A 19677-nucleotide genomic window follows, 5' to 3' on the forward strand; every position below is an offset into this window, starting at 1 on the left:
CCCCCCCACCCCCCCCCCCCCCCACCCCCCCATCATTTATAATTATTATTACATTAAATCTCTAAGGACGGGGTGCTTAAGGGTCAAAGCTGTATAACTGAGAGGAGACCTCCACATAGCCTTTAAAGGAATGCGGAGAACCGACCAGGGCTTCTGACCTAATGTCCAATCCTCACCTTCTTGTGGTGCACCCTGTTAGGTATCTACTTTGATACTGAACGAATGAGGATGGGCTGGCAATTTGGGATTTAGCCGACCAAATTGTATTCTTATTGGTTAAACCAAAATAAAAAATGATGGTACAACATGACAAAATTTCATGCCGGCTGGGGCGTCGCCCAGTTAAACAAGGCCCCCGTTGTTTTCGCCAGGGAACCAGGGCGAACAGCGAAAAGTCAGCTACTGGAACAAATCTGAAAACAAACCCCCTACTCTACATCACCAGAGTTAAAGATCGGTACTATCAACGTAAGAAGCCTGAATGGCAAAGAAATGGAGCTAGCTGAGGAATTAGATAAGTACCAGATCGACATAATAGGGGTGACTGAAACAAAAAAGACCAAAACTGGTGAGATCTTTCTGAGCAATAAATACAAAATGTTATATTCAGGCAATAACAATCAAGGAAAAGAAGGAGTAGCCATAGTATTCAACACAAAATACGAGGCTAATCTTCTTGAATGGCAGTCAGTCTCAAATAGAGTAATGTGGGCATATATGAGAATGGAGAACTGGACAATGAGACTTATTTGTGCCTATGGTCCCACAGAAGGTTCTACTAAGGTAGAAGTGGAGGAATTTTTTGAGGCTTTAGAAAAAGCAACTGACACAATGAAAAAGGAAAAGTTGGTCCTTGTTGGGGATCTAAATAGTAGAGTAGGAAATGATTGTGAGACATACAAAAATATTTTGGGAAAATTTGGAGAAAAGAGCAAAGCTAATAATAATGGCAAATATCTGTTGGATTTCTGCTCAGGACATGGACTGGTTATTACTAACACCATGTTCCAACATAAAAATGTGCACAAATTCACATGGAGAGAAGAGGCTAGGAATAAGAAAAGTCTCATTGACTATGTTATAGTTGACAGTGATGTTTTCTCCCTGGTGCAGGACACCAGAGTGTACAGAGGATTTGAAATTGGAAGTGATCACTATTCAGTCTTGAGCAGGATAAAATTGAATTTCATATTGAAAAGAATAACATGTAAGAAAGTTTTATAGCGAATAAAAGTTGAGCAGCTCTCAGATGTAAACTGTAGACTAAAATACAGAAATATTATTGAAAAGAAAATGAAAGAGTTTGAGAACAGGAATCAAACCTTGGAGATTCAGTGGCAAACTCTGAAGGAAACATTGATTGATTCTGCCAGAGAGGCATGTGGTGAGGTTGTGTGCAAAGATAAAAAAATCAGAACTCCCTGGTGGACACAGGAAGTTAAAGAGGCAGTGAAGGAAAAGAAGAAAGCATATCAAAAGTTCCTGGCAAATAAGTCAGCTTTTACTCTTACAGAATACAGAGACAAATGTAAGAAAGCTAAACAGTGTGTAAAACTAGCTAAACAAAAGTCATGGGAGGACTTTGGCAAGAATATAGAAAATAAATATCAAGAAGGTGACAAAATATTCTGGAGGTTGTTGAAGAAGCTTAGGAATGGAGGAAAGAGTGCTGTAAAAGGAATTAGAGATGATAAAGGTGAAATGAAAACAGGAGAAAAAGATATCCTTGAAGTATGGAGTAATTACTTTGAAAAACTGCTAAATGAAACAAGCAGTGATGACAGCACAGTGATAAAAAACACTGACCAGGCATGCAGTCAGGAATACATATCCATACTTGAAGTAGAAAAAGCCATCAAAGGCTTGAAATGTGGAAAGGCAGCAGGAGTAGATGATATTCGACCAGAAATGCTGAAGTATGGTGGTATAAGAGTCTTACAGTGGCTGCACTGCATAGTTCAGAAAGCCTGGACAGAGGGACGAATTCCCGATGATTGGAGTAGAGCTCTCATAGTACCCATATATAAAAAGGGAAATAAAACTGAATGTGAGAATTACAGAGGTATTTCCCTACTGAGTGTTCCTGGCAAGATCTATGCAAGTATACTTGAGAAACGGTTGAGAAGAATTGTGGAAGAAAAGCTTGGTGAAGAACAAGCTGGATTCAGGCCAAATAGAGGCTGTCAGGATCAGATCTTCACTTTACGACAAATAGTCGAGAAAGCATGGGAATATAACAAAGATCTGTATTTAAGTTTTGTCGATTTGGAAAAGGCATATGACAAGGTGCCAAGAGAGAAGCTATTCAATACGCTGCAGTTATATGGTGTCAATGGGGCATTATATCAAGCAATACTTAGTCTTTATTTGAGTTGTGAGTCAGCAGTTAGAATTGAAGGAAGTACAGGAAGATGGTTTAATGTTAAATCTGGTGTGAGACAAGGATGTACATTATCCCCTCTGTTATTCATTATCTATATGGATCACATTATGAAGGAATGTGGTATTAAACCTGATATCAAAATTGGAGATGTTAATGTCAGCTCTTTGCTTTATGTGGATGATGTTATACTTCTAAATAAATCCGCTACAAGTCTGCAAGATTCTCTGACTAAATTGAATAGCTGTTGTAATAGATATGGTATGAAGGTCAGCAATAAAAAGACAAAGACAATGAAAACAGGCATAATCATTGAAAATGTCAACTGTGTTGTGAATGGAGAACCTGTGGAACAAGTAAAACATTTCAGCTACTTAGGCACAATTTTTACTGAAGATGGTAAACTAAATATAGAAATAGACAACAGAATCAGCAAAGCTGGTATCGTGGGAAGTCAATTGAATAAATTCATATGGAATAAGAAAGAAATTAGTCGGAACACTAAATTAGCTGTATACAAGACTGTGTTCAAACCAATTTTAACTTATGGATCTGAGAGCTGGGTCAGAAGTAAAACACTTGACCAAAGACTAGAGACCGCAGATATGAGAGTCCTGAGAAAGATTAGAGGCGTGAACAGATGGCATCAATGGCAATATCATATTAAAAATGAGGATATTAGGAAAGAACTTGACATTGTCAGCATCCAGGAATGTGTTAGCAGAGCTAATCTCAGATGGTATGGTCACTTAAATAGAATGGGAGAGGAAAGATTAGCAAAACAAGTGTTCTCTGCCAGGTTGGCAGGAAAACGACCCAGAGGAAGACCAAGATATAGGTGGATTGATACGGTACAAAGTGCCTTAGACGATAGAAATATAAGATCTGATAATGTTGGAGTCTTGACAAGTAACAGACTGATTTGGAGGAAAATTGTAGATAGGAAGTTAGTAATGATGTAATTTTTTCATGTAGTACTGTCATATCCTGTACACCCCTTGAGGGTACATGGCAGGAATTTGATGATGATGATGATGACTTTAGATGCTTTTCTCATCTCATTGCTAGATATCATAATACTACATATGAATCATTAATGTTCACCACTGTCAGTTTTTTTTTTTTTTTTTTTTTTTTTGTTTTCAAATATTCTGTTACTGTTCATTAACGATTATATATATATTTTTTTATTTCCATCCTCCTGATGGAAATATGAAATGTACTATAATGTATGTTAAACTAATAGAGATTTATACTCAATATAAATGGTCAGCAAACAGTCTCCAAATGTTTAACATGTTCTCCTTTCAGAGACTATCAAGCAATATACAAATATTGAAAGTTTGTTTTTCTCTTGGTTAGACTATAATAAATTTAGTTTAATCCTTTATCCAAGTATTGGCAAACAAAGTTTGTGCCTCAAAATATCTTCAAGACTGGGGTAAGGTAGTAACAACACCAGGCAGCTAGTAGCAAAGGTGGACCAAGCTAACATCAGTCCTATTTCAGTATCTCCCATAATGCAAAACACATCTCCTTGCGGATATATATAATGTTATGCATTAAGGGAAGGGCCACTACCCAGACTATTTTCAACCTTTGTTGTGGTCTCATCAGTAGGAGCCAGGCTCAGAAGTGGAGATACCAGGCAGTGTAGTGGCCCTTCCCTTAATGCATAACATTATACATATCCACAAGGAGATGTGTTTTGCATTATGGGAGATACTGAGATAGGAGTGATGTTAGCTTGGTCCACCTTTACTACTAGTTGCCCGGTGTTGTACTACCTTACTCTAGTCCTGAAGATAAAGATATTTTCAGGTGCAAATCCTTTATCCACACTTGTATAAATGATTAAACTAAATTTATTATAGTCTAACCAAGTGAAAAATAAACTTTCAACATCTTTCTCTAAATCCAGAGTAATTTAATAAAAATGTGGCACACCTTTTGGCAACTCCTATAGGTAAAGATGACCTCGGCATTGCTTCTGCCTGGTATCTCCACTTCTGGGCCTGGCTCCCATTGAAGACATCTCAATAAAGGTCGAAACTAGTCTGGACCTTCCCTTAATGCATAACATTATACATATCTGCAAGGAGATGCGTTTTGCATTATGGGAGATAATGAGATAGGAGTGATGTTAGCTTGGTCCACCTTTGCTACTAGTTTCCCAGTGTTATACTACCTTACCTCCTGAAGATATTTTCAGGTGCAAACTTTGTTTGCCCACACTTGGATAAAGGATTAAACTAAATTTATTACAATATACAAATAAGTTTCTAGAAAAGTCAAAATACTAATCATAACCAAGCTATTTCAGAGTCATGCTATTGAAAATAGTAGATTATGAGGTATTATATTAGTAGGTAGCAAATAGTAGATGATGAGTGCTAATTTATCAAAAATTATCTAAAGCTTATAAATGTTCATCCAAGTTTCGCTCAGGAATGAAAAATATGAAACAAACTTCACAAATATATTCCGACAAGTATATTTTAATTCTGTATTTATAATATTCAAAATTCACATTTTTCACATAATTATCTTATTTATTTGTATGAGATAGTTTCTTATTTATATGAAGATTTGTATTATAATTTAAACACTTAACTCTATGTTGAATCAATGAGTAATTAAAAGCATTAAAAATTTAACTTTAAAAAATATCGAACCAATGAAAACTTTAATGTAATACCATTACTGAAATTCTAGTTTACAAAATGTCAAAATGAGATCTCATAACCAGATTTTTGACTTGTTAAATTTATCAAGAATATAATTTCATTGGTAACTTGAATTGGGATTATTTCTTGAAGATGTTTGCAGAATTCCTGTGTAATGGCTATTTGAAGGAGCTGATGTACTTGGAGAAGTACTAGAACTAGAACATAACTCTGGATATTGATGATTTGTAGAGTATATATGAGTGTCTTGAACCATGTTATATAGCCCTGAATCACCAGAAGGTGAACCATTAACTCTGCTGCCTAAATAAATTTTGAAAAGATAAAAAATTATACTTTAATACATTTTTTTTTTTAGATATACACAGATTTCTATAAATTAAGGAACAAAGGCTAAATTTCAGGATAATTCAAAAACTGTCTGATGTATTTTTATGCAATTCAGTGAAAAGCAGTATAATATGAGATGTGAAAAACACTCGCATAAATTAACAGTCATGCTACTGAAAATAGTACATTATGAGGTATTATATTAGTAGGTAGCAAATACTAGATTATGAGTGCTAATTTATCAAAAATTATCTAAAGCTTATAAATGTTCATCCAAGTTTTGCTCAGGAATGAAAAATATGAAACAAAAAGTTCACAAATAAATGTGAACAAATAGTTAATTTAGTTAATTAACAAATAGGTACATGAAGATAATGGTCAAAAGTAACAGGTCAAAATAAGATTGTATAATCTCGTTTTGACTGTTTATAATAATGTCCAGAAACTCAGCTGGCATAGCTCTCCACAACAACCATTACTCCTGCATAGCTATCCAAAGTCCCTCAAGGTTTTGTGGAGGAGGATGACAGCAGCAACACAACTACCTAGAGCAGTGATGGTGAACCTATGACATGCGTGTCAGCACTGACACACTTGAGGGTTTCAGGTGACACACCTTGGATGTTGAAAAATATTGGTATTCTGATGAAAAAACTAATTTCAGTAATTTCAGTTTATTAAATTAATTGTATAATATGAATTCATAGATTGTATATCAATGTCCTATTAAATAAATAGCCTAATATGATATGTATAAGTCACCATCTATGATTAAGTAGTTAAATTTATAATGCATGTATGCAAGTGGCACATCAACAACATCAATATTTAAAATAAGAAGATGTTTGACACACCTGGGTAAAAAGGTTCGCCATCACTGACCTAGAGCATCGAAAACATGCTCAAGAGATTAAGATCAGGATATCCGGCTGGCCAGACATATACAATAGTCTCTTAATGAAGATACTGGTCCACACGCTTCACTCGATGAAGACACACACACACACACACATTGTTGTCTTGTAGTAAATGTCTCTCCCATTGCACCTGCCAATGGATGAACATATGGATCCAGAGCCTCATCTTAATAAGTTGCAGTATTACACTAAGAAACACATACAAGTCAGTGTGTCCACTCAACAGGATGCCTCCCCCAACTATCACAATAACTTCACTATAACTGTCCCTCTCACAGATATTAGAGGGATGATAATGCATCTCTGGTTCTCTCTAGATCAGAGAATGCCTGGTATTGCTTTGTAGTACAAATCATACTTGTCTTGGGTACAGTTGACATGGAACTTGGCCCATTTCAGATGTTCTCTCCTGTGGCACGGGGATAGGGGCACACAAACTATCGGTTGTCTAGCATACAGACCAAATTTGTGAAGCCTTCTGCATATAGTGGAAGTAGATACCAATGTTCCTGTAGCTGACACGAGGTCAGGTCATACCTGACACGAGGTAGCACGCTTGTTTTGGCAAGCAGATAATCAGATATATTGGTCACTCACTGCAGTTGTAGTCCATGGAATTCCTTTGCTATATCTCCAGGATGCTTCTTGTGAGTGCTGAAATTGGTTCCACAATCTGTGAACCACAGAATGACTCACATGTAACCATCTGGATACCTCCACCTGACTATGTTCAGCATCCAGTCTTATGATGAGTCATCATTTATTGTTAATTAATGTCTTTCAGCCATATCCAAGAATTCTGCAATCACAAAATGCTACAATTGCACTCCATACACAAAATGGAAACCCCACTCCAAAGTACCTGTTTTTATGTCGTAGCACATTTCCATATACTGCTGATGGTGGCATTCATATGATAATCAGACTCATTTTCACTTTTGACATAATGTACCTGACTTTTATATGTCCCCCAAGTTATCAAAATATTTCTTTTTGTTTCTTAATTTATTATATATTATCCTGTATTAGTTAACCACTTTAAAATAAAACCAGCAACTTATTTTGTTATTTATCCAAATTTTTTTCCTAAGAATTTATAGCATAACATTAATGTAGTAATTATTATTATTATTATCTGAGACTTCCAGGGAGTCAAGGACTCATTGAGAGAGAGAGGCTATAAATCACCAAAACCAGCTCTCATACCTTCCCTTAAATTCATTCACACTAGATCACTCACTACCCCTAAGGGAAAACTATTCCACTCAGTCACCGCTCTGTGAGAGAAAAAACCTAGCTTTTACCCCTTTCTTGACTGTGAACAAACAAAACTTCCATGAATGCCCCATGTTCTCTCCCCACCTTCCATATAATGAAAAATTTCATCAGACAATACCCTATAATAACACCCATTCAGAAGTTTATAGACCTTTATCATATCACCCCTCTTCCTCCTGTCTATAATCCACATACTTGCAATCTCTCCTCATAATCTAAATCCCATAATCCTGATATAATCTTTGTAACTCTTCTTTGCACCCTTTCCACACCTTCTTTATCCACCCTTGGAACCTGGGAAACTAAATCTGTGCACAATAATCCAGGTGTGGTATTATCAAGGCCTTATAAAAAGACAAAATGACTTCCTTATCCTACATGTCAATCTTCACTTCAGCATTGCAATTGTCCTCTGAGTTGTATTTGCAACTATTGCTATGTGACCTTTGCACTTCAAATTCCTATCCACTATTATGCCAATATCCGTAGCCTCATCAGTTTCTTGTAGCATAACCCCACTAATATAATATGCTGCTGGAAATCTCATCATGCCAAAGTGCAAACTTTACACTTACTAACATTAAACTGACAGCCATTTTCGTTTGCCCAAATTTCCAGCTTATTGTTAATTAATGTCTTTCAGCCATATCCAAGAATTCTGCAATCACAAAATGCTACATTTGCACTCCATACACAAAATGGAAACCCCACTCCAAAGTACCTGTTTTTATGTCGTAGCATATTTCCATATACTGCTGATGTGGCATTCATCAGCAGTATATGGAAGTGCTGGATATCAGTAGCTTCCCTGACTGCCCTACCTATCTTTGCATCATCAGCAAACAATTGCACATCTCCTGTGAGACCCTTCCTAATGTCATTAATGTATAGATGGAATAACAATGGCCCAAGGACTGAACCCTGAGGTACACCACTAGTCACCTTAAATCTGGCAGATTCGCACCCACCATATACCACTTTTTGATATCTGTCTGTTAACCATCCATTGATTTAAGTCAACAGTTTATATTCCAATCCCATATTCTCCAGTTTATGCAACAGCCTTTCGTGTGGTATCCTATCAAATGCCTTAGCAAAATCCAACATTATCATAGTGTATCCAGGATCTCAGTTGGTAATAACAATCACTGCTCCTGCAAAGTTCTCCAAAGTCCCTCAAGGTTTTGTGGATGGGGATGAGCGTAGCAACACACTAACTATAGCATCCAAGACATATTTGATAGGATTAAGGTCAGGAGACCTGGATGGCCACTCCATATGTATGACAGTCTCTTAATGAAGATATTGGTCCACAAGCTTCACTCAATGAAGACACATTATCATCTTGTAGCAAATGTCTCCCCTATAGCACCTACCAATGGATGAACATAGGGGGGTCTAGAGCCTCATCTTTATAAGTTTAATATAAGGTTGGTAATAACAACCATAGCTTCTGCAAAGCTCTCCAAAGTCCCTTAAGGTTTGTGGAGAGGGATGAGAGTACCAACACACATCTACCTAGAGCATCCAATTACAAATTATGTATTAAATGGTAAAACAGAAAGTGTAATGAAAATTATTTAAGGATTTGTACTGTGCTACAAACTTTTTATCATTATTACCATTATCATCAGAGATCTCCATGGGATCAAAACTCATCAATGGAGGCTATACCTCATCCACACTAGCTGTCATATCTTCTCTTAAACTCATTCACATGAGATGCACTTCCACAGGCCAACTATTCCAATCACTCACTGACTGTTATGAGGGGAAAAAATCTAGCACCCACTCCTTTCTTAAATAAACACAAAATCAGCTTCCATAGATTCTCTCCCCCCCCCCCTCAACCCTCTCTCCAACTTCCATATAATGAAAGTTTTCAACAATCAATATCTTATCACATCTTTTCAGAAGTTTATAGCTTTATATCACATCACCTCCTCTTTTGCTCCATTTACCAGTGTCTGCAGTCCATATACTCTCAATATATCCTCATAATCTACATTTCGTAGTCCCAATATCAAGTCCAAGTGCAGTTGTATTAATATCTTTTAGGAAAATGACTTCATTTCCTTATATGTCAATGTTATTTGCAATTTTTGGTATGTGACCTTGAAACTTCAACTTCCTAAACACCATAATGCCAAGATCCCTAGTCTCAATTTCTCCAAGAATAATCCTGCCAACACAATATGTCATTGGAAATCTCACCATGCCAAAGTCTATAACTTTACACCTATTACTGAACTGATAGCCATCATCATTTGTTAAGAACGCCAGCCTATTCAAATCATTCTATAAATCACGGTTTCTCAAACTGTGTTCTGTGGAAGGTGAATAAGTGTTTCGCAAGAAGTTCTGAAATTTGTCATTTTAGTTTTCTAAGCATTTTTTATGAATAAATATTTTATACTAAAAATATTCTGAGGAGAATAATATTCGTGAATATGTCGAAAAGCTCACACCCAGAACACTTAATAACATCCGTGTATCGTTAATTTTTCACACATCAAAACGTTTCAACATTTGGGAGAGGGAATCTGCTGTTTATGACGGGTCATAAATATTGCCTGCAAGCTCATTACAACAATTGGTGTCATATCTTCTGTTCTCAAAACTGAAGGAAATGACATCTGTGTAGCGTTGGTCGATTGGTAGAGCCTCTGCTACTAATGGCTCAGTTAAGTAAGTTGGAGCGTGGTTAGTAGTTGGAAGGGGACCAATCATTCGATGCTGTCGGCACACTCTCCCTCGATGAGTCTTTGGACTCCCTGGAGGTGTCAAAATAATAATAATAATAATAATAAATGTCAGTGACCAAGCAGCATATTTTTAAACATGCAAATATTCATGAATTATCGTTAATTTTCACACATCGAAATCTTTCAACAATTGGGAAAGAGAATACCGCCGTTTATGACTGATTATAAAAATTGCCTGCAAGCGGATTACAACAATGGGCAGCGTATTCTCAAAACTGAACGAAATAACATCTGCAGTGCAAATATCAGTGACCAATCAGCAAGGAAGTATAAAGAAAATTTTTCCACTGAAATTGAAGATCAAGGTAGTCTGTATCCGATTCTCAAATCTATTACTACTGAATACTTTCTTAACAAGTTTGTATTGCAGTGTGTAAGTGCTTGTTCTGAAACCGGAGTGTCATGATTTTTTTAAAAGCAATAGGAATACAGAGTTAAAATCTGATATGAATAAGAGACAAGGCACTTTGTTTAATTTTGGTATTAAGAAATCTCTTATTGAAGGTGTTTGTGATGGAACAGATAGTGAGTCATCCACCTGAAGCCCAAAGATCTTCAGGATGTACAAAAGGAGGGGAAAACTACCAGCACACAGGAGGAAAAGTCTGCATTCACTCGTAAGTACTTATAATAATATTATAAATATATTTTGTGATCAGAATGGGATATGTAAATGAAAATCAGCACAAATTAATTTAATGATGTTTGCCTGAATAAACTATGACATGCTACAACATTTCATTAGTCCAGTGATTGATAATTAATTTAAATGTAATTTATATTTGTCAACATGCCACACCATATACATAAGTGTACTAATACTCTTTATGATTATGCCACAATTAATTATTAATACTTATGTTAATGTATGACCTTTAAAAAAAATTTGGAAAGGTATTTACGAGTAAATTTGTTGGGACCGGGCTCTCGGGGAAAAAAAAAAATCAGCTAACGCCTTTTTATTCCTGTATATAGGGAGTAGGCGAGGCAATTTTTAAAAAAGGAATTCTTCTTACACTTTTAATTAATTTTATAATTAATATCTGATTTATTTTGAACTGTTTAATTTTTGTTACTGAACATTTTATCAAATCATTCTTATTACACTTGCTTTTACATTATTTGATATGGTTTAGTACTTTTCTTACAAGTATTGTTACAATGCATATTTACTTTTATATTATTCGACATTTCTTATTTATAATCTTATTGTTTTTCATACTAAAGCTACCTTTACAACAAAATTCTATTTGTTTTTATTATAGCTCTGACAAATATTGGAATCTGAATATTATTGAAAAAATACCCATGGATTCTTTTTTAAAAACATGAACTTTAACACAAGGAGGAGCAAGTACTTCTGCTGACACATCTACTCGTATGATTGGAGAAGATATGGAATTGCAAACTGTGGTTTCTTATATTAAATATAAGAAATAAATATCTTATAAAATATATTAAAGAACAAGAGTCATCTAAGAACAGACCAAAACGGGAGTACCATGAAAGTTATTTAAATTATGGATTTACGTGTATTGGCAATACACATGCTCCTGATGTTTTATGTAATAAAATACTAATAAACAGTTCTTTGGCTCCAGCTAAATTTCGTAAGCACTTTGAAACGAAACACACTGATTACAAAGGAAAAGATATACATTTTTTTAAGAGACAATGTGACTCGCTAGAAAAATCTAAACTTCAAATGGCTACAATTGCTACAACTGAAAATGCAACAGAGGCGTCTTTTTGTGTGAGTTACTGCATTGCACTTCATGGTGAAGCTCATACAATTGGTGAGACGCTCATTAAGCCTTGTGTGAAAGACATTGCATCATGCATGTTAAATGAGCAGGTTGCTAAAAAATGGATGCAGTACAATTATCAAATGATACTGTTTCACGCCGCATCAAAGATCTTTCTGCTGACATAGAAAAAGAGCTAATTCATTGACTTAGACTGGAGTGAATATTCATTGCAAATGGATGAATCTACAGATGTCGCAATACTCGCTGTATTACTAGTGTTTGTTCGTTACATATTTGATAAAAGTTTTGAAGAAGATTTACTCATGTGCGAATATCTACAAGAAAAAACTACCGCAGAATATATATTCAACTGTATTAATAATTATATTACAAAATAGGAAATCTGTTGGGAGAAGTGTATTGATATTTGTACAGATGGTGCTCAAGCAATGGTAGGAAAGATGAAGGGAGTTGTAACACGTATCCTGCAAGTAGCTACAAGAGCCACCAAAAGTCATTGTGTTTTGCATAGACAAGCACAAGTAACAAAAATAATTCGTACATATTTAAAAACTATTTTGGATGAAGCCGAAAAAATGATCAACTATGTAAAATCTCAACCACTTCAATCCAGATTATTTAAAATTTTGTGCGATGAAATGGGTAGTGCACATAATGCACTTTTATTACATACTGAAGTGAGATGGCTATCCAGAGCAAAAGCATTATTGAGGCTTTTTGAAATTTGTAGTGAGTTAATGGTCTTCTTGATGTCACATAATTTAGGACAAAATTTTATTGAATTATTAAGAAATTCTTCATGGTTGATGAGTCTTGCGTATCTGGCAGATATTTTTACAAAGTGCAATGAAATTAACTTATCATTACAATGAAAGAATATTACAATTTTTAATACAAGAGATAAAATTGCATCTTTTGAAAGGAAGTTTTCCAATTCTGGATTTCTACAGTTGAACAGAATAATTTTGATTGTTTTCCCACATTGCATCAATTTTTGACTGAAATAAATTCTAAAGTAAATGAAGAAATATCTAACGTAATTTTAGAACCCTTGCATGACTTGCAATCAACCCTTTTGCAATATTTTCTAAAATCCAGTGGGACAATTCCTGGGTTCTGAATCCATTTACAGTGACAGCTAAGCCAGCAGGCTTCAGAGCAGGTGACTATGAAAATCTGATTGCTTTAATTAGTGACTCTGATTTAAAACAAAAATACAAGGAACTGCCAATAAATGATTTCTGGACAAGCGTGTCAAAACTAGTTATTTTTGTTTTACTTCCTTTTACAATGACATATTTATGCGAGGCAGGATTTTCATATTATGCTGCAACCAAATCAAAGTCCAGGAACAGATTCGACGCTACACCAAATATGAGAATTCAACTTTCTAATATTGTGCCTGATATCAAAAGAATTTGTATTTCAAAGACCCCAAAACATCGGAGTCATTAAGAACTTAATTTGCAATATACGTTTTACTATTTTTATGTGTTTTGTTTTTACTAATTAATATTTGACAATAAATGATTGTTTTTTCTTAACGCTTAGATTTACTCATTTATTTTATTTATATTTACCTAACCTACAAAACCAGCACACAGAAGAAAAAGTCTGCATTCACTCGTAAGTACTTATAATAATATTATAAATTTTTGGTGATCAGAATGGGATATGTCAATGAAAATCAGCACAAATTAATTTAACGATGGTTTAATTGATGTGTAATTAATTAATAATTAATTATAAATTATTAATTAACAATAAAATAAGCTAAATTAGCAATTAATTATTAATTAATACAGTACAAAATAACCAAGGTGTTCCGTGAACATTTCAGGATTTGTGAAGTGTTCCATCGTAGAAAAAGTTTGAGAAACTCTGCTGTAAATGATGAATATCAGTAGCATCATCCTAACTGCCTTGCCTACCTTTGTATCATCAGCAAACAACTGAAATCTCTCACTCCAATATCATTAATGTATAAACTGAAGAACAACTGCCCAAAGATTGATTCCCGGGATACATCACTGATCACCCTTAAATCTGGCAGATTCACACCACTAATACTTGTCTTTCGGTCACCCACTTATCCAAGTCAACAGTTTATATTCCAATCCCACATTCTCCAGTTTATGCAACAGTCTTTCATGTATTCATGTAGTATCCCATCAAAGTCAAACAGTATTGAAGTGTATCCATTCCTTATATCTAGTGCAGCAGTAACATTACTGTAAAATAGAAGCAAACTGTCAGATATGACCTCTTCATTTAGTTAAAGCATGCTGTTCCTTGCAAAGTATAGCTTGTCTGTCAACCCATTTCTGCATACAAGTTCTTACCAACTACTCCAAAATCTTCATAACCACTCCTGAGATACTAACAGGTCAGTAGTTAGACACATCAGTTTTTGCACCACACTTGCACAAGGTCTATCATGGATTCTTTCCATTCCTGTAGGATCTTTCCTGAGCTGAGACTCAAACCATACAAATATCTCATGGACCTAGCCTTTAACATTCCTTTAACATGCATGCTGATATCCCATCTGTTCCTATTGCTGAATTCTTATCCAAGTTATGTAACAGCTCTAAAACCATCTTCTCACGCACCTCTATCTCAATAATTATTGCAGTGGTAGCAGTGTGCATCATGTTGCATACACCATACTGACAGACCTTAGCAAAGTAGTCCTTATTATTTGAAAAGTTGCATCTGCTACAGACACAAGGATGCTGTCTATATTCAACACCACATTCATTCTTTAGCCATTCATAGCCGATTCCTTTTCATACTCCAACTGAGCTTTCCATACAACAATCATAACTTTTCTGGAATGAACTTTATATATTTCTAACTCACTCTCATCCTTATTCTTATGATACTCCATATTGTCATCATCTTTTTATGGATTCCTTGTTTAATAAGGTTGGATCCATTTCACTCCCAGCCTAAGTATTCTTCAAACTCTAGGAACTCTTTCAGATTCTGCATCCTTCTAAGCATCTTTTCAAAGATTCCCATGATATCCTTTCCCTTCAGTAAACAATATCATGGGATCGAACATAATATTCTCCTGAGTTTGTAGTGTAGGCAGCTTTGTAGTTCAGCATGTAACAAGTCCTAACTGGAACATCCATATACTTAGCTAGTCCCCAAGTCATCGTGATCAATCACTGTCACCAAATGGTAACAAAACACACATCCTTTTTTTTTTTGGAATGTCCTTAAATTAAACTAAATTAAAAATGCAAAAATATTATATTCTTGTTTAACCCTTGTTTGTGTAAGGGTTAAACAATTTAATTTATAACCAAATGAAAAAAAAAAAATCTTAAATCTGGGTTTGCTTCTATGCTGGATGGATGGATGCAATCTAAGTATAACAGGGTTCAGAGACGATATAGGATAGGTGTTAGATCAGCAGTGCATCTCTCAAGTACAACTGGGAAATAATATCAGGAAAGAAGCCTTTTTTGGTGTCCAAACTGCTCAAAAAAATCTTCTGATGTCTTTCTAGAGGAAGGACATAGGAGGCATATGGTGTAATTTTCCTAGTTTAATTAGGATTGATTTCCCTTGGTTGTCTATATGGGAGTTAGAGGAAGAAGGATGCCAGGAGGTCAGCTTTGTCTTCAGGTGTTGTCGCAATAGTGCAATCTAAGTTAGGATGCAAGAGATGAGAGCACAGATGGGGAAGAAATTACAAAGGAATTTGAAGGCACAACTGTTATTTGTGCATGAGGCACATTTTCTGCATTTACCAATTATATATAGTTATATATTAATATAAGAAAAACCTTATTGATATGTCATCATTGATAACTTGGTGATAGATCACTGTTGATAGACTGTCGTTAGAACATTGGTAAACAGTGTCAATATTTGATGAACATCGTCGATTCATAAAGCTGCAGAAAGATTTTTGCTAATAATACTCAGTGAATTTATTGTATTTATTGTTTTATAAGTGTACAAAATAGACTGACCTATTTAGACAGAAGTAAAATGTTATATTTCCTTAAATTAGACATATTGTTGATATGTCACCTATGTGTAGCAGAACAATGATGGCCAAGACGTCTTTGTTGGGCCAGCTAAATTTGCATGATTTTGTACAGCATAAAATTTGTGAGATGTACTTCTTGCAAAAGTTGAAAGATTTATGGAAGGAGAGTGAAAGAGAGTGTGTAATAAACACTTTGAAAGTGAATACAGAAAGAACAAATTATGTGACAGTAGAGTAGAGAGCATTGATACAAGACAGAAAAATGTAAATATCAGTGCAGTGGCAGATGTTCAGGACTATGTAGAAGACCTGAATAAAGAAACTGTGCGTTTGCATCTCACAAAATAAAATGCGAGATTGAAAGACTGCAGAAAAGGCAAGAGATCAATTGAACTGAAAAGAAAAAAAAAAAAAAAAAGAAAATTGTAAGAATAATCGAGAAAATAAACATAAGCAAATCATTATTAATGATGATGCTATGATAAGGGCAGTTCTTCATGAAAGTGCTTTAAAATCTTGTTTCCCCTGATGCAAAAATTACTAATGTTAGTCATGTAGTCAGAATGCAGAAAGGGAAGGTGAAAGAATTAATTGTTTTGGCTGGAACCAATGAACTGAGAGGTTGAGAAATATTGTATGAGGGAGCATATGTCAAAAAGTTGTTGGAAGAAGCAAAAAAGAAGAACATCAGAGTGAAGTGGAGAGAAGACTGCTGCCACGATAAGATAAAGGTGAACTGAGAAGAAGAAGAGAGATGATAGCTAATGAATCAATACACAGGTTGTACAGAAGGAATGATGTAGAGTTTCTGGACCAATGGCCTGAGTTTGATGGACGGAAAGATCTGAACAATACTAATGAACTGCAATTAAATGGAAATATGAAAATATGACTTTTGTATTACTTCAACCTTAGCATTACCTCTGCATCTGGTTCCCACTGATGAGACCTCAATAAAGATCGAAACTGGCCTGAGTAGTGACCCTTCCCATAATGCATAGTATTATACATGTCTGCAAGGATATGCACTTTGCATTATGGGATACAAAGGAAAGTGATGTGAAATCATTAGCTTCTATATACAAGTTGCCCCAGTCTTGAAAATACTTCAAGCACAAACTCTGTTTGCTTACACTGGGATAAAGGATTAAACCAAATATATAATTTCTTGGTATCTCTAATTTATTGCAATTAAATGGATTCAGAGTTAGGTGTCTGGAGAAAACTTGATTCACTGAGAGTGCAGAAGCACAAAGTCACAAAAAATTAAAGCAATTAGAGTAGATGTAGACAAGTGTATGTGTGAAGGCACTCATGAAGTGAATGAGTGTGTCTGAATGAACAATAAATGTGGAATCTAGTCTCTCAGACAACAATATCAAATGACATAGACAATTCAGAATGTAAAGGTAGTTGAGATCTAAAGGGATGCTATAGTTATACTCATTAGTGAGACTTAGCTAGTAGCAGATGAAATAGTTACAGGATAGAATGTGATTGATTTAGTATTTTCAGGAAGGAGAGAGTAGACAGAACATGAGGAGGTGGGGGTACTGCTGATGATAGCAGATGAACTGCAGCTAACAAGATTAGGAGTCAGTCAGGCAGATGGCAGTTCTTTTGAGTTAATCTGGTGTGAGATCAAGGCCAATAGGAAAAACAAAATTGGTGGCTGCTATAGGCCAGGGGATGCCAGGGATGATGCATCAGCAGATTAATATAATGATTGTAAATCGAATAATTATTATGGGGAACTTCAACTTTGGAGACATAGATTGGAAGGAGGAAAGATCACATAGCAGGAAAAAAATGGAATTTATACACTTATCAAGAGATGATTACTTGAAACAGGTTATGGAGGGAACTCGAGGTACAAGAGTGTTAGATCTCGTTACAGGGTCAAAAGACATGTCCATAACATTGCCTCCAACTGGAGAAAGTGATTATATGGTCTTTACTTGGGAAGTAGCAAAAGGTGGAAATTCCAGTTAAGAAAGAATATATGTGGACCTATAAGGCAGGTGATTATTATTATTATTATTATTATTATTATTATGGGTATCTCCATGGAGTCAGTAGACTCATCGTGGGAGAACCAAACTAGCAAAACAATATCTGTCATATCTCTTCTTCAATTCATTTACAGACGAAGAGCTCACAACTAAGTCAGGCAATAAATTCCACTCATTCACCACCCTCCAGGCAAAAAACCTTGTTTTGACACCCTTGTTAACCACACTCTTTCTTAATTTCCAGGGATGACCTCTTATTCTTCCATCACTATCACAGAGCTGAAACATTTCCCCTGCATGATACACTTAGAAGGCAACTTGAAGCAGTACCATGGCATAAAAATCTGTAAGGGAAGAATATTCACAGTGCATGAGGGATAGTCAAGGAATATATGGAGGAACAAATATCACACTGTATATCCAAGGTCAGGAGAGTAAATCAAGTAGGAGTTAAATGAATGAGTAGTATCATTAAGCATGAGATACATAAAAAGAAAATGTTGCAGAGGGTATATGAGTATAAGGAGAAAGATGACCAGCTAACTCATGAATAGTTAAAGGATCAGGAAAGAAAGGTGACCAGCTTTACAGCAATCAAGGAAAGCAAAATCAGATTATCAGAAGAAATTAGCCGAACAGGTGAAAGGAAATCCCAAAGAGTTTTATGTTATGTGGCAAGTAGGAGAAAGAATAACTATGGATGGATAACTTTAATGAGTGCAGATGGTAGAGAGGTAACAGAGGCAGACAAAATTGTTGAGCTACTGAGTGACCATTTTGCAAGGATAGTCAAGTCATGAAATTGTTATGGCAGAGGTGATGGGAATGATGTGAGAACAGAGGTTGATGAATCAGGGTTAATTAGAATATTGCAGACTCTGAATGCAAATACAGCTGCTGGGATTGGATGGGATATTGGCTTGCATTTTACAAGAATGTGCAAGAAAACTGGTGATGCCTTTGACTGGGCCGTTTAATTTTAGTCTCAGCTCTGGCAAGGTTCCAAGAGAACAGAAGGAGAGCAAAATAATTCCTTTGAATAAAGGAAGATCTAAGTCTGTGCAAATTACAGACAAAGTACTATCTCAGGAGTGGTGGCAAAAGTACTGGGGAAGTTGGTGAAAAAAAGAATGCAAGAATGAGCGGATAAGAAAACAGTACTCTATGATGGGCAGCATGGTTTTGTGAAGGGTAGGTGATGCCTTTGTAATCTATTAGTTTTATATGATAGGATGAGAGCTGCGTAATACTACTTTGCATAATACTACTGGATTTTGCAATGCCATTTGACAAGGTACCACATGGAATTCTATTAAGCAAACTACAACTAATGAGGATGAATATGAAATTGGTGATATAGATAAAAGGGTGGCTGATGGACAGATACCAAAAAGATAAAGAAGCAGAATCCAGAATAAGGCAGGTGACTAGTGGCTTGCTGCAGGGCACTGAGCTTGGACCACTACTGCTTAATTTGTACGTAAATGATAAAGGAAATAATTTGAAGAGAGAGAGAGATTCATTTGTTTG

General features: G+C 35.4%; 1 protein-coding gene across 1 annotated transcript in view; it reads right to left on the reverse strand.

Annotated features, from left to right (window-relative positions):
• Positions 1 to 4858: 4858 nt before the first annotated feature.
• Positions 4859 to 19677, reverse strand: part of LOC150104383 (uncharacterized) — a 116457-nt gene continuing 101638 nt past the window's right edge. The window contains exon 4 of the mRNA XM_090396968.1: positions 4859 to 5370. Coding sequence (XP_090253094.1) covers positions 5165 to 5370 — 206 coding nt within the window. The 3' untranslated portion in view covers positions 4859 to 5164. The remainder of the gene's footprint in view (positions 5371 to 19677) is intronic.

The sequence above is a fragment of the Typopeltis vanoorti genome, chromosome 8 (genome assembly GCF_054136105.1).
Source record: "Typopeltis vanoorti isolate ZY-2024b chromosome 8, IOZ_Tvanoo_1.0, whole genome shotgun sequence".
NCBI classification, from domain to species: Eukaryota; Metazoa; Arthropoda; class Arachnida; order Uropygi; family Thelyphonidae; genus Typopeltis; species Typopeltis vanoorti.